This window comes from Peromyscus eremicus, chromosome 12 (genome assembly GCF_949786415.1).
Source record: "Peromyscus eremicus chromosome 12, PerEre_H2_v1, whole genome shotgun sequence".
Lineage (NCBI taxonomy): Eukaryota > Metazoa > Chordata > Mammalia > Rodentia > Cricetidae > Peromyscus > Peromyscus eremicus.
Genome location: NC_081428.1, coordinates 61,974,397 through 61,991,305, shown reverse-complemented (window position 1 = coordinate 61,991,305; position 16,909 = coordinate 61,974,397). Strand labels below are relative to the sequence as shown.

At 41.0% G+C, this 16,909-nt stretch overlaps 1 protein-coding gene across 3 annotated transcripts in view; it reads left to right on the top strand.

The window, feature by feature from the left end:
• The window catches only part of Ubxn7 (UBX domain protein 7), a 60,702-nt gene that overhangs the window by 30,106 nt on the left and 13,687 nt on the right, over positions 1-16,909 (top strand). For all 3 annotated transcript variants that reach the window (XM_059277263.1, XM_059277264.1, XM_059277265.1), the window contains exons 4-6: positions 9,728-9,793; positions 11,552-11,664; positions 15,735-15,881. In XM_059277263.1, the coding sequence (XP_059133246.1) occupies positions 9,728-9,793; positions 11,552-11,664; positions 15,735-15,881 (326 nt within the window). The remainder of the gene's footprint in view (positions 1-9,727; positions 9,794-11,551; positions 11,665-15,734; positions 15,882-16,909) is intronic.

Below are 16,909 nucleotides of genomic sequence, written 5' to 3'. Positions count from 1 at the left end.
GAACTGGAGATCTGAGGGCTTACTCAAAGATTGTCTCATCATTTATAGAATCAGTTCTTTTCTTACATGTCTATATTCTCCCCCAGGTAAGCTGCATTCCTTAACAGGGAATACTAACGAGGAGGAGGAAGCTTACCAAAAAAAAAGGCTGTCTTTTTTTGTAAGGAAGGGTGTCACTATAGCCTTAGCTGGCCTGGAACTCAGAGACTGCCTGCTCTCGATCCTAAATTCTAGGATTCAAGATATGCGCTACCATGTCTGCCCCACCACACACATCCTCCCTTTGGAATCACTTATGGAAACCAATGGCATTATATTAAAAAGAACTCTTAATTTTATGCTGTGTTGTCTTCTGGATATACATAGGACGGATAGCTCAATATACACTTGACTTACAGCTTTTTATTGTTTTGTGTGCTTTGCCTTCTCTCATTTTAATTTCTCCAAGTGTTGTTCTTGTTTTGGACAGAAGAGAAACATAGTTCTTATTCCATGACCCCCCGCCCCCCAAAAAATTAGCAGTCTGAGTGAATTCGAAATATGCTAAATTATGGGGTATTTAATCAGTTTTAAAGAACAGTAATAGTAATAGTTTAATAAGTACCTACTTCCTTTTATGAGGCAAATATTTTTAGGTATTACTTAAAAAATAGGTGAATCTTAACTGTGGTAGGACAAACAGGTGGTGAAATGTATATGAGAACACTAGTACAGAGAACTGGTTTGAAACAGGAGGATAAAAGACCTATTTTTAAGTTTAGTGGAAAAACTAGAATAGGGAAAGAGAAATAATTTTTTAAATTTTTATTTATTTACTTATTTGAGACAGGGTTTCCCTGTGTGTCCTTGGCTAGTCTGGAGCTTCTTATACTCTTAAACTTACATAGATCTGCTTGCCTCTGTCTCCTGAATTCTGAGATTAAAGGTGTGTGCCACTATACCAGGCAAGAAGGGGCACTAGTTGGTTTGTTTTTTGTTTTTTTGTTTTGTTTTGTTTTGTTTTGTTTTGTTTTTTTGTTTTTGTTTTTGTTTTTTTTTTTTTTGGTTTTTCGAGACAGGGTTTCTCTGTGTAGCTTTGCGCCTTTCCTGGGACTCACTTGGTAGTCCAGGCTGGCCTCGAACTCACAGAGATCCGCCTGGCTCTGCCTCCCGAGTGCTGGGATTAAAGGCATGCGCCACCACCGCCCGGCTGTTTTTTTTTTTTTTTTAAAGGATTAAAAAGTTACCCATTAGGTGTCAATACTTACTTCCTAAGTAGAGCACTTGCCTAGCATGTGTGAGGCACTAGGTTTTACCTCTAGCAGTGCAAAAATTCCATCTGTATTGAACATAGACTTTTTTCTTGTCTGCATTCCCTAAACAACAGAACAGTCATTTAGAAAGCATTTATATTACATTAGGTATAGTAAGTAATGTAGAGATAGTGTAAATTATAAAGTACATTGAAAAATGTGCCCATGTGTGCATGTGCATGCATGTAAAGGCCAGAGCTTGGGATCATCCTCAATTGTTCTTCTACCTTATTCATTGGGGAAGGTTTCTGAATCAAACCCAGAGCTCTCTGATATGGGTTGCCAGCTTGCTCTGGGGATCCCATTTTTGCAGTGTATTGTGTGACAAAACTTTTCCTGGGAGGCGCAAAACATACGTAACTCGCGTCAGATGGGGAACTCATTACAGACCAAAGTACGGATACCATCAAAGTCCAAGTTGGTGAACTGAGGAGTTTATTGGGTTACTTACAGGAATATGGGTGAGGGATCTAAAAGACAGCTCTATCACCAAAGCCCCCCCAGCATGAGTGACAGCTCACAAAGCTGGGAATCTGGAGCAGAATGCACAGCCTACAGGCATCTCAACAGGTTGGGCAGTGTCCTTTCCAAGTACCTCAATTGGTCTAAACCTTTTCCAGGCAGCTCAGATAATTTTCTTCCAGACAGTGAGTCTGATCTGAGAGTCTTTGTAGCTTAGCTTTTATTGCTAACTCTTTCAGGGAGTGGCCTAATGAATCTGGTCAGTTTCAGGGACTTCCTGAAGCTGTTTTGAGATGTTTACCTTCCTGCTTAAGGAGCTTCCTGCAGGATGGAATGTTTTAATCTGAGGAAATTTATACAACACCTTCCAAGGCTGGGATTACAGGTGGGTTGCTGTCTTAGAGTTTCTGTTGCTGTGAAGAGACACCACGACCACGTCATGTCAACTCTTACAAAGGAAAACATTTAATTGGGTGACTTACAGTTCAGAGGTTCAGTCCATTATCATTATGGTAGGTCATGATGGTGTGCAGGCAGACATGGTGCTGGAGAGGTAGCTGAGAGTTGTACATCTTATTCAGGCAGCAGGAAGTGGTCTGTCTCACTGAGTGTGGCTTGAGCATATAAGGACCTCAAAGCCCGCCTCCACAGTGACATACTTCCTCCAACAAGGCCACACCTATCTAATAAGGCCACGCCTCCTAATAGTGCCATTCCTCTTGGGGGCCGTTTTCTTTTAAGCCACCACAGTTGCCGAGCCCACTGGGCATTTAACCTAGATTCTGGGGGTCCAGACTTAACTCTTCAGGTCTGTACAGCAAGTGCTTTTGCTGCTAAGATGTCATCCTACCCTGGATATTCACCTACAGGTTGTAGATACTGAGAGATGGGGATGGGTTAGACAGCTTCATGTTATAGTAATAAGATACTTGAGTTAGTTATCTTGAAAAGAGGACACTTTTAGTTCACTTTTGGGGGTTTCAGTTAGTCCCTTTGCTTGTGGCAAGGCAGTGTATATCATAGTGAATGTGTATGGTAGAAGTTGCTCAGTTCTTGGCAGCCAAAAAACAAAGGGTAATAAAAGAGACCAGGGTCTCATGCCCTCTTCAAGGGCATAACCCAAAGTGACCAAAGCTTCTCTGTTAGATCCCACTTCTCAAGGGCTCACTACCTCCTCATAGTGCTATGGCGGGAACCAACCATTACCACAAGGGCCTTTGGGATGACACCCAAATAATAGGAAGAAGGGTTTCCTTCAAAGCTGTTGGATAGAGATGCTGTATCCTCAGTACAAAGCAAGTGAAAGAGCCAAAGTCTGTGACGCTGCCTAAGACTGAGAACAATGAATGTTATTGAGACGGAATATAAAGAGCCGATTAGATTTTAACTTGCACAAACCATTTTCAAAAGATTATTTACTTATTACTTGTTTGTTTGTTTTTTGGGACAGGGTTTCTCTGTGTAGCCCTGTCTGTCCTGAACTCACTCTCTAGACCAGGCTGGCCTTGAACTCAGAGATCCGTCTGTCTGTGCCTCCTGAGTGCTGGGATTAAAGGTATGCACTCACTGCTGAGCTCAAGATTCATTTCTTTTTTTAATTTTTAGCTGTGTGTGTGTGTGTGTGTGTGTGTGTGTGTGTTATCCTGGAGCTGGCATTTACAGGTAGGAGTGTGTATATGCATGTGTATACCTGTCCAAGGAGGCCAGAGGTCATTGGATCCCCTGGAACTGGAGTTAGAAGTAGTTGTGCACGGACTGATGTGGACGCTGGTAACTAAACTCAGACCCTTTGGAAGAGTGGTACATTCTTTTCAACTGTTGAACCAATTCTTCCAACCCCAATTTATCACAAATCTTTAAGGAATCACCACTACTTAAATTTTGTAATATCAAAGAATATTCATATTTTATCTAAAATGATATTTCTTTACTACTATATTTCTGTGTGGGGCTGGATTTTAATATTCTTCCTATATTTGAATTTAAATTAAGCAGTTGAGGGCTGGAGAGATGGCTCAGAGGTTAAGAGCACTGACTGTTCTTCCAGAGGTCCTGAGTTCAATTCCCAGCAACCACATGGTGGCTCACAACCATCTGTAATGAGATCTGGTGCCCTCTTCTGGTTTGCAGAAATACATGCAAACAGAACACTGTAAACATAATAAATAAATAAATCTTTAAAAAAAAAATTAAGCAGTTGATTGTAAATTAATGCAGATGAAATGAAAACCTAGTTTTTCTCTTAAGCTAGATATTAACAGATTTGTGAAAACAGTGTTGCTCTGCTCACTATGTTGTTTTTCTCTGCTAGTCCTTGTCTTCCACTATGATATTTAGGACTTTAGTATGTGTGTGGATTTCTTTTAGCTTTTTGTAGCTTAGTCTTTTTGGCCTTGATGAATATCATACCTACTGAGTGGATAGAAGGATGATTACAGAGGAACGGTGTTTGCTTATAGTAACTGGTTTGCAAGAGAAAGGGGGTACTTTGAGAAAAGGTCCTAGGGCGAGAAGTGCTGTAGCTTGAAAAGAGGCTCTTAGTGAAGGTCTGATAAATGAGGAGGGAGCAAATAGGAGCAGGTGATGAGCCCGAGAACGGATAAGAGCTGGGTAGAGGGCTAGTGATAATGAAAGAGTAGTAAAAGCCTCAAGGTGATGAGCTGCCTCACAAAAGGGAGGAAAGAGAGGTGACATGAAGTGTGGCGGACTATTGGCTGGCTGCTGTTGGTGGTTTAGAAGTAAGTAGAATATTGTCTCTGGAACCCCTGGCTGAAGGAGAGGACCAATTCCTGAATGTTGTCCTCTGATCCATACACATGGGCTGTGGCAAAGCACACAATAAAATAAAATGAAAAACCCGATCATATAACTAGTTTTCAGAAGACATTGTTTAGGGACCAGGTATGGTAGTACATGACTGTAACTCTAGTACTTAGAAGGCTGAAGTAGTAGCAGATGTTGAGCTCCAGGCTAGCCTGGCCTAGATACAAGACCTGTCTATAAAAAACCAAAGCAACAACAAAGGCATTGAGCCTAAAGTATTTTTGCTACAAACATACATTTTAAATAGAAATTCTTGATTAAAAGTAGTTCAAAGATTAAAAAGAATCACAATTCTTCAATTTTTTTTTAAACATGAAAAGGGAACAGAATGAAAAGAATTAGGTTTAATTTTTTTTCAATTTGGGTTAACTATTTAAAAATTTAATACTAACCATTTTTTTAAAAAAATCTTTTTTCCTGAAGATAATTGTGATTCTTTTGTTTTTGAAACAGTCTTGTAGCAGGAATCTTAAAAGGTCTTACTAATAAAAACAAGCCCAGAGCCAGGTCTTGGGGTGAATGCTGAATGATCAGAAAAGCAGAACAAGCCACAGCTAACTTCACTTCGCCAATTCCTCAGCTGGTCTTGTTTCCTCAGACTGGAAGCCTCTGTGTCGTCATCCAAATGGATCTCAGCTGAACTGCTGCTCAAAAGCCTAAAGGCTCTATCTAGTTCCTGGTTTTCACGCCTTATATACCTTTCTGCTTTCTGCCATCACTTCCTGGGATTAAAGGCGTGAGTCACCATACCTGGATGTTTCCAGTGTGGCTTTGAACTCACAGAGATCCAGACAGATCTCTGCCTTCTGAATGCTGGATTAAAGGCTGTGCTACCACTGCCTAAGCCTATGTTTAATATAGTGGCTGTTCTGTTCGCTGACCCCAGATAAGTTTATTGGGGTGAACAATATATCAACCACACAGTCTTATGTAGTCCAGCCTTGAACTTACTATATAGCTCATTGTGACCTTCAACCTCCTGTTCATACTGGGATTCCAGGCATGTGGCACTATGTGTGGCTTTATGATAGTTTAACATAAATATTGGTGGTTGTGTGTGTTTATATGAATGACATTTAAACATAGTATAAACAGTGAAGTTCTCATGTGGTCTTCATTTATCATGGTCTCTCATTCCCTCTCTGTTCTTGATCCAGCTGGGATCTCCCGTTCCCCTAAGCTCTCTTTCTCTCGACCTTTGCCCTTCATTACCCCTACTCACATCCATGTTGTTCATGTAGATCTCATCCATTTCTCTGTCATTGGGTGACCCCTGTGTCTTTCTTGGGGTCCTGTTTTCTAGGTAGCCTCCCTGGTGATGTGAGTAGCAGTCTAGTCATCCTTGTTCCACATCTAGTATCCTCCTATGAGTGAGTACATACCATGCATCTATTTGCCTGCAAACCTCATGATGTCATTGTTTTTCACTGCTGAATTTTCACAATTCTTCCATTGTGAGAATAGGAAGAAGCAAAGTGCTAGAGAGGCCCACAGAAATCCACAAAGATACCTCCACAATAGACTACTGGCAATGGTCGAGAGAAAGCCCGAACTGACCTACTCTGATGATGGGATGGCCAAACACCCTAATTGTCATGCTAGAAACCTCATCCAATGACTGAGGGAACCAGATACAGAGATCCACGGCGAGGCCCCAGGTGGAGCTCCAGGAGTCCAGTTGGCGAGAAAGAGGGGGGTTTGTATGAGCGAGAATTGTTGAGACCAAGGTTGGGAAAAGCACAGGGACAAATAGCCAAACGAATGGAAACACATGAACTATGAACCAATACCTGAGGAGCACCCAACTGGATCAGGCCCTCTGGATAAGTGAGACAGTTGATTGGCTTGATCTGTTTGGGAGGCATCCAGGCAGTGGGACTGGGTCCTGTGCTCAATGCATGAGTTGGCTGTTTGAAACCTGGGGCTTATACAGGGACACTTGGCTCGGCCTGGGAGGAGGGGACTGGACCTGCCTGGACTGAATCTACCAAGTTGAGCTCAATCCTCAGGGGAGTCTTTGCCATGGAGGAGGTGGGAATGGGGGGTAGGCTGGGGGGATGGCGTGGGGGGGGGGAGAACAAGGGAATCCGTGGCTGATATGTAAAATTAAATTAAATTATAAAATAAAATTAAAAAGAAACATCCTTAAAACAAAACAAAAACAACAACAGCAACAACAAAACAGTAAAGTTCATTTTGGGTTCTTATTTTTTGAGACATGGCCTTGTGTAGCCAGCTCAGGTTGGCTTTAAACTCATGCAGTCAAAGATGACTTTAAATTTCTGCTGATTATAGGCATGTGTTAACCACACCAGGACTATGAGGTGCTGGGGATGGAAGCCAGGGCTTCTTGCATGCTGGGCAAGCTCTACAAACTGAGTTTTACTATGAGCCCTGAGTTTTTAAGTTTTAGTTTAGATGGCTCAGAGGTGGTTCTTCCAGAGGTCCTAAGTTCAATTCCCAGCAACCACAGGGTGGCTCACAACCATCTGTAATGAGAACTGGTGCCTTCTTCTGGCCTGCAGGGATACATGCAGGCAGAACACTGTATACATGATAAATAAATCTTTAAAAAGACTTAATTTGTGGTGTGTGTGTGTGTGTGTGTGTGTGTGTGTGTGTGTGTACGCGTGCTCATGCAGAAAGGGAGAGTGGATCCCATGGAGCTGGAGTTGGAGCTGGCTGTGAGCTGACCCATGCGGTGCTGGAACTGAGCAAAGCAGCACTTGCTTTCAACTGCTGAGCTATTTTGTAGTTTCGTTTTCCTTTTAACTTAGTATTTCTTTTTTTCTTTTCTTTCTTTCTTTTTTGGTTTTTTTGAGACAGGCTTTCTCTGTGTAGCCCTGGCTGTCCTGCTCTGTAGACCAGGCTCACAGAGATCTGCCTGCCTTTGCCTCCTGAGTACTGGGATTAAAGGTGTGTGCCACCACTACTGGCTGACTTAGTGATAGCATAGTTTGTAAAAAGTTGCTTTGATGTGGGGTAAGAGACTTTTGGACTCTCTATCTTATCTTCTAATCATTAATGTGGGACGTTGTTTTGGTTATATACTGGACAGGCTCACCATATATAAGTCAGTTTAAACTGTTACACTGAAAGAATTATTTAAAATCTCCATTTTCAGTTGGCCATGGTGATACGTGTCTTTAAATCCCAGCTCTAAGACAGGTTGATCTGGTGGTCAGCCTAGTCTACATAGTGAGTTCTAGGACAACCACGGCTGTATAGAGAGACCCTGTCTCAAAAAGCAAAACAACATCAACAAAATTCCATTTTCTATGATGTGCATGAGTAATTTGGTACATTTTTTTTTAAAGTTTGAGAACATTTTTCTAAGAGAAGGTAACATTTCAATTAATGCATTCTAAATCTTATGTACAATATTTACAAATTGAATATAGGCTCTCTACAAGGGTAGCAGAAGAACTTTGTCCTGTGTAATCATGGGAACACTTCAGAAATTTACAGTGTATGTTTAGTGTTTATGGTTCTTTGTGTGCATCCATTAAGATAGAATTTTTAAATTTTAGGGCGTAGAACTTAGGTAGGGGCTGGGGCTGTAGGTAGATAGAGCACTTGCCTAGCATTTTTTCCCTCCCAAGACATGGTCTCACTATATAGCTGTGGCTGTTGTGGAACTCACTATGTGGATCAGTCTGGTCTTGAACTCACAGAGATGTGTCCACTTCTGCCTCACAAATACTGAGATAAAAGGTATGTGACAACATGAGGACCTCTCTACAAAGAAAAGAATTTACAGCCGGGCAGTGGTGGCTCACACCGTTAATCCCAGCACTCATAGGCAGGTGGATCTCTGAGTTCAAGGCCAGCCTGGTCTACAGAACGAGTTCCAGGACAACCAGGGCTACACAGAGAAACCCTATAAATCTTCATCTGGTCTCTCTTACCTAGTTCTGATTTTCTTATTTGTATGATAAGATGATTGGGTCATAACTTGAAAGACTTGACTTTTTTGTTTGTTTATTTTGAGAGCAGAACATGGACTTTAACGACTGAGCTATTTTGTTTTTTGAGATGAGGGGTCTTGCTTTGTAGCTTAGGCTGGCCAAGAACTTGCAGTGATCCTCATGCCCCAGGTGCTGGAATTACAAGGGTGTTGCTACCACACCAAGCCTTGACTTAAAAATGTAAAAATATATGTATTCTTCCCTTTTTCTTTCTTTCTTTCTTTCTTTCTTTCTTTCTTTCTTTCTTTCTTTCTTTCTTTCTTCTTTCTTTCTTTCTTTCTTTCTTCTTTCTTCCTTCCTTCCTTCCTTCCTTCCTTCCTTCCTTCCTTCCTTCCTTCCTTCCTTCCTTCCTTCCTTCCTTTCTTTCTTTCTTTCTTTCTTTCTTTCTTTCTTTTTTTTTTGACAGTGTTTATCTGTAGCGTTGGAGTCTGTCCTGGAACTCACTCTGTAGACCAGGCTGGCCTTGAACTCACAGAGAACCACCTGGCTCTGCCTCCCGAGTACTGGAATTAAAGGCGTGTGCCACTACCGCCAGGCTTCTTTTTTTTTTTTTTTTTAGTGATTTTTTTTTTTTTTTGGGGGGGGGGTTTTGTTTTTCGAGACAGGGTTTCTCTGTGTAGCTCTGGCTGTCCTGGAATTTAGTAATTTATTTTTATTTTATGTGCATTGGTGTTTTTGCCTTCATGTATGCCTGTGTGAGGGTGTCAGATCACCTGGAACTGGAGTCACAGACAGTTATGACCTGCCACATGGGTGCTGGGAATTGAACTCAGTTCTGGAAGAGCAGTCAGTACTCTTTAACTACCAAGCCATCTCTCCAGCTCTTTTTTCTTTACTTTTTTTTTTTTTTTTTCTGAGAGAAGGCACTGTTAAGAATATGAGCGTTTTAAAATACATATGGGGCTGGAGAGATGGCTCAGTTAAGAGCACTGACTGCTTTTTGAAAGGACATGGGTTCAATTCCCAGCACCCATGTAGTGGCTCATAACTGTCTGTAACTCCAATATCAAGGCATCTGACACTCCTCTGGTCACATGGTGCACAAACTTACATTGTAGGGAAAATATACATACACATAAAAGAAAACAAAATAAAAAAAAGAAATGCTTATATGAGGAATATCCTGAGAATTTTCAGAATTAATGTTTTAATTTTTTAACCAATTCTGTTTTTCTTCTACAGCCCCTAAAAGACGAAGGCCTGCACGTTCAATATTTGATGGTTTCCGAGATTTTCAAACAGAAACTAGTAGGTATTTGTGAACCAGTCTGACAACTCCCTCTTCCACTTCCTTTCTGTTAAAAAGAAAGAGATGGTTAGTATTAGTTCTAATTACTGTGAGGATTCACCAGGTTTAAAAGGTGAAATTATAGAGACATTAAGATTTGGGTAAAGATACTGGCTGTGAAGCCTGAGTTTGATCCCTCAGACCCACGTGATGAGGAGAGAAACTGACTCGTGCAAGTTGTGCTTGGACCCCACATGTGTACCATGACATACATGTATACACACACTGTCCTCATGTGGTTACTATCACTGTGACAAAACACCATGACCAAAAGCAACTTGGGGAAGAAAGGGTTTATTTTGCTCATGACTGAAGGAAGTCAGGACAGGAACTCAAACAGGGCTGGAACCTGGAGGTAGGAGCTGATGCAGAGGCCACGTTGTGGTGCTGCTTACTGGCTTGTTCAGCCTGCTTTCTTATTGCACCCAGGACCACCAGCCCAGGGGTGGCACCACCCACAATGGGCTAGGCCATCCCTCATCAATCACTAATTAAGAAAATGCCCTACAGCAGTGTTTCTCAAGATGAGGGACACAACTGTTTTGCGGGGGTGGTCAAGTGACGCTTTCACTGGGGTCACATATCAGATCTTCTGCTTATCAGATATTTGCATTACAATTCATAACAATAGTAAATAATGGTTATGAAGAAGCAGTGAAATAATTGTATAGTTTGGGGGTCACCACAACATGAGGAACTATATTAAAGGGTCACAGCATTAGGAAGGTTGAGAACCACTGCCCTACAGGCCTGCCTGTAGCCAGCCTAGTGGTTATGGAGTCATTTTCTTAATTGAGTCTCCTTCCTCTTTGATGACTCTAGCTTGTCAAGTTGACATACTAGTCAGCACAGTTCATACCTTTCTGTGGTGTAGCTCAGAAGTATCTTGGCCTCACACTTTTAAAGAGTTCTAAAGAAAGGACATTTTTTGTTTATTTTGGGGGGTGATGTATAAGCCATGATGTTCATGTGTCCTCTATCAAGAGGACAGCTTATTGGAATTGCTTCTGTCCTTCCATATACAAGTGCCCTGACATACTGAGCCATCTAGCTGGCCCAGGACAGTTACTTTTAGATAATACATAGGAAATGCTTTGGTCTGTGTCTAGTTTTGTAACTTATTTTTCTGTGCCCCTTCAGGACACAGATAGGTCCTGTAACTTTGGAAAAAGTTGAAAGAGAAGGCTTGAGTTTTCAAAGGAATCTGTGCTCTTCTAGTAGATGGGGACAGCAGTGTCCATACCCTCTGCTTCAAGAGTCATTAAAAATGGGAGCTAGCTACAATAGATTGGGTAGGATCACTTTTAGAACTAGAGAAATGATTCTGAAAGCTTCCTTCTGTGTTGCTTATGAATATGTGAAGGAATTTATTTTGGTGAGAGAGAGAGAGAGAGAGAGAGAGAGAGAGAGAGAGAGAGAGAGAGTGAGTGTGTGTGTGTTTTGCTGGGGACAGACAGGGCCTTGAATATTCTACACATGACTATTTGTAACTAATTTAATTTTCTACTTTTATCCTTTGGCTAGTAACCACCACCTAATCCTAAAATGTTTTGTTTTTCTTGCTTCTTTGTATTTTTTCAGTCATTAACTTTTTGTGTTTGAGACCAAGCATACTATTCAATAATTCTTTCAGTCAATATAAGGCCTTTTGTTTATTATGTAATTTAACACTTCTGTTCTGTGGTTAATTAAAACTTTTCCATCCTTCTGTATTGTAGTTAGGCAAGAACAGGAATTAAGAAATGGAGGAGCAATAGATAAGAAACTAACAACGCTTGCAGATCTGTTCCGGCCCCCAATCGACTTGATGCACAAAGGCAGCTTTGAAACAGTAAGTTGTTGAAGATTCTGTACTGTAACTATAAACTGGTTTACAATTGTGTCTCCTCCCCGCCCCCTTTTTGAGACAAGGCCTTACCATGTGGCCTGGACATATTATATAGACCAGGCTGGCCTCAAAAATCACAGAGATGGGTCTGCCTCTGCCTCCTCTGTGTCCTCTATGCCTTTCATTTATTTTAAAAAGATTTATTTATTTATTACATATACAGAAGAGGGTGCCAGATCTCCTTACAGATGGTTGTGAGCCACCATGTGGGTTATGAGAATTGAACTCAGGACCTCTGGAGGAGTAGTCGGTGCTCCTAACCTCTGAGCCATCTCTCTAGCCCTGCCTTTCATTTTTTAATTTTACTTTCATTTTCCTTTTATAGAGAATTGGTATCTTAACTATTTCTGCATAATAAACTTAAGAGTTACACTGACTTATATTTTTACTGGCAGTAAATGAAGTATATTTTTAACAACAGTGTATGACATTGGTTACTTTGAAAGCCTTTGATTAGCCTTGTGTGGCATCAGTGTAAAATCTTTACCACCTTGAAAGCTTCTTTTCAAAAACTTAGTTTTGAAATTGCCGGGTGGCGGTGGCACACGCCTTTAATCCCAGCACTTGGGAGGCAGAGCCAGGCGGATTTCTGTGAGTTCGAGGCCAGCCTGGGATACAGAGTAAGTTCCAGGACAGGCACCAAAACTATACAGAGAAACAACAACAACAAAAATTTAGTTTTGAAAATGTGTTTATCTTTTACTACTGCTGAGTATGTAGTGTTATATTTATTAACCATTTATAAATTATTTGTATTCATCTTTTGCCTATGTTGTTGTCTCCTCATTTGCAGTTTTGCTTAGGTTTAATTTACATGAAGTCTCAAAATATTAAATGGAAAGTTCCAGAAATAAAAATTGATATGTTTCAAGTTATGCACTGTTCTAAGTAGCGTGATGAAATTTCACCATCCACTCAGGACAGTGTATCTATATAATATCTATTACCTACCTGTTTATTTATTTTTATTTTATTTTTTTTTAAGATTTATTTATTTATTATGTTTACAGTGTTGTGCCTGCATGTGTCCTTGCAGGCCAGAAGAGGGCACAGATCTCATTATGGATGGTTGTGAGCCACCATGTGGTTGCTGGGAATTGAACTCAGGACCCCTGGAAGATTAGCCAGTGCTGTTAACAGCTGAGCCATCTCTCCAGCCCTACCTACCTGTTTATTATTTAGTTAACTGATCTGGGGTAATATAAATTGATCAACTTGCTGGGGTGGTGGTAGTGCATACCTAGCACTAGGAAGGAGGAGGCAGGTGGATCTCTGAGTTCAAGGCCAGCCTGATCTACAGAGTGAGTTCCAGGTCACCTAGGGCTACACAGTGAAACCTTGTCTTGGGAAAACAAAAAGAAAAAAACATTGATCAACTTATAATATCTTCATTTTATTTATTTAGGTTTTTTTTGGTTTTGAGACAGGATCTCACTATGTAGCTCTGGCTGTTCTGGAACTCATTGTGTAGACCAGACTGACTCTGAGATTAAAGGTATACACCACCACACCCAACTCAATTTGTAACGTCTTAAATGCTTGTGCTTAATGCTTTGTGTTTCCTTCATTGTGACCCCAAATTTAACTAGTGATATTGGTAATTGGGTATATCACAGGCAGACTATGAAGTGTTTCCTTTAAGTAAAAGGGTGATAAGTCTTGGTCTGTAGTAAGAATGAATTATCCATGAAATTGTGAAGAAGGAAAAAGAATTTTTTACTAGTTTTGCTGTCATATCTGAAGTTGTAAAAGTTCAGTCTTGGTGGGGCAGTGCTTGGTTAGAGTGGACAATACATTAAATTTGTGTATATTTGTTACTTGTGGTTTCACACATGTACTGGGAATATTGGAAATAGGTCTGAGTCAAATTGCAGAATATATTCTCCCCCTAGTTCTTCCTAGCTTTATCTTTCCTAAACCCAGAGGGAAACTTCCTGGGGCAGGTTTACTTGACCATCTGTTAACTTTTAAGCAAAGCAAGGGGAATATGTTCCCTTCTCACCACAGCGAAAACAACTGTCATTGAGAAAACAGCAATAGGGGCTGGAGAGATGGCTTAGCAGTTAAGAGTGTTTGCCACTCTTGCAGAGGATCTGGGTTCAGTTCCTAGCACTCACACGGTGGCTCACAACTGCAGTTCTAGGGGATCTGATACCCTCTTCTGGTCTCTACAGAATGCACATAAACTCATAAACATGCACTCAAACAAATAAAAATAAATAAGCCTTTAAAAACAAACAAAAATTAAAAAAAAAACTATCACGTTGTCAAGATACTTGGAATTTCCAGAGAGGATTTGCTGAGGGGTAAGACTGTATTACTGAAAGTAGGCAGCACCATTTCTTTTAGGTGGGGTTCCAGCAGCTAGCTTAAAGCCAACATTCCCTTTTCTCTGCTTTATAGACTACTGAAGTTCTCTGAAGGAGCAGAATCAAAACTATTGTGAATATTATTATAAAAAAAAAAGAGGGATTTATTAGGTTGCCTTAATGATACTGGCTGGTAGTTAAGCAGTGGCCGCCTGTATACTTGAGCTGCTTAATCTAAGAAGCTGGGTGCTTCAGCCATCCCATCTGGTGCTCAAGTCCTAGAAACTTCCTGGAGAGCTGGAGTCTGACAATGGCAATGGCCACATGTGCACATTGAGAGGGAACGGGGCTTGCAAGTGTGTACATACTTCCTCCAATCTTCATTCATCCGGTGGCTGGTGCCAGCTGACTTCTGAGTGGGCCTTTCCTCCCAGTCACTATCCTAAAGGTCTGTGCTCTGTAAAGTGTAATTTCACCAGTCCCGATTTCTCCTAATCCACTCGTTGATAGCTATCACAAGGATTATGTATATGCAAAATAATAATGTATAAATACTGAGAGCTCTAGATTAAAGATTTATTATCTATGTGTATGTATGTGCACATAAATGCATGTGCATGAAGTTGCCCTCGGAGGCCGGAAGAGGACATCAGATCCTTTGGAACTATGAGCCACTGAGCATATTCGAATTTGTTACAGTGTATTTTAATCATATTCATTCCCTGTTCTCCTAACTCCTCCCAGATTCACATCTCTGACCTGGGAGGGTTGACTCCCTCTCAACCTTTTTTGTTTGTTGTTTGTTTTTTGTTTTTCGAGACAGGGTTTCTCTCTGTAATAACTCTGGCTGTCTTGGAACTCTCTTTGTAGACCAGGGTGGCCTTGAACTCACAGAGATAGATCCACCTGCCTCTGCCTCCCAAGTGCTGGGATGTTTCACCACTGCCTGGCCCCTCTCAACTTCTGTAGCCTCTGTCCCTGCCTTGTCTAAAACCATCGAGACTAATTTGCACTACCCTTATACTGATGGTTCAGAGGACGTCCACTGGAGCATGGTCATTCCTACAGGGATGACACTCTTAAGATGGACTCTCTCTGTCCTAGAAGCCGTCATCTGTCAGTAGCTCCTCAGTTGGGTGTGGGGGTTCATGTCCTTTTCTCCGTACTCCATATCTAGCATGGAGTATGTTGACTGGCTTGGTTTTGTATAGGCCTTGTGCAGACACTCAGTGTTGAGTCACGGTCAGGAAGACACTGTTGCAATCTGGTCCTCTCCAATTTCTGGTTCTTCAAATTCTTCACCCTCTTTCATGATGGTTGCTGAGCCTGGGGCTATTGGGGCTGTGCACTCGTGACACTTCTCTGCTCTTGGACCACTTGTGAGTTTATGCAGTAACCATTGTCCTTTGCACAAAGAAGCGATGAGTCATCGATGTCAATTTTAAAAGAATGCTTAGTGTTCACATGGAAAGGACAGCACCTGAATGCTGAACTACACCAGGGACTAAATAGAAACTTTTTGTTTGTTTTGTTTTTCAAGTCAGGGTTTCTTTGTGTAGCTCTGGTTGCCCTGGAACTGGCTCTGTAGACCAGGCTGGCCTCGAACTCAGAGATTCGCCTGCCGGAGTGCTGGGATTAAAGGTGTGATCCACCACTGCCTGGTTAGAAACTATTTTTTAAAAATATTTAACTTTATTCTTACAGGCCAAAGAGTGTGGCCAGATGCAGAATAAGTGGCTGATGATAAACATTCAAAATGTACAAGACTTTGCATGCCAGTGCCTCAATCGTGATGTGTGGAGCAATGAAGCTGTGAAGAATATTATCCGTGAACATTTCATTTTCTGGCAGGTGAGAAGGACAACTAATTAAAAACTTTGTAATATTATCTATCTATCTATCTATCTATCTATCTATCTATCTATCTATCTATCATCATCATCTATCTATCTATCTGGGGTGGTTTTTGAGACAGGGTTTCTCTGTGTAGTCCTGGCTGTCCTGGAACTTGTTTTGTAGACCAAGCTGGCCTTGAACTCAGAGATCAGTCTGCCTCTGCTTCCTGAGTGCTGGGATTAAAGGCGTGCACTGTCACCACCTGGCTTGTAATATATAGATAGAGATAGATAGATGATTTTTTTTTTTAAAGATTTATTTATTTATTATGTATACAGTGAGTGTTCTGTCTGCAGGCCCGAAGAGGGAGCCAGATCTCATTGTAGATGGTTGTGAGCCACCATGTGGTTGCTGGGAATTGAGCTCAGGACCTCTGGAAGAGCAGCCAGTGCTCTTAACCTCTGAGCCATCTCTCCAGCCCTAGATGATTTTTTTTTTAAGTGTAGCATGTTGTGGAGGAGGAATGGGGTTATAAACTGGGAAAAGTGAATTCATTTATAACATAAGTTCCCTATAATGGTTAAATAATAAGGATAAGGGCAGCAGTGAAGAACTAATAGAAGGAGCAAAATGAATGGAGTCATGTGATACTTAGGCTTCAGGAGCATCTTGAAAGTCTACAGCTGGATAGTTCAGTAGAAAACAGTGTAAGCCTGCGCAGGTTACATTTTTCTAGAAATACCATCTGAAAAGGTTCAAAGGAAACAGGTGAAATGAACATAATAATATTTCTTCTTTAAATCAATAGATGATATAACATTAACATGTTAATGCCATGATCTGTGTGTGTGTTAAAGTCTCAATGATATGGCATGTATTTCATGCTTATTGCATGAATTAGTCAATTTCTGCTGTTTAATAGCCATGCAAGGTGAATAGCCATGTGGAAAACATCTGAGAACGTTGGAGAAATGTTGTTCAAATCTTAGATGGTCTTTTAATAAAAAACCCAAAGCCAGATATCAGGGTGAAAGCTGAAAGAT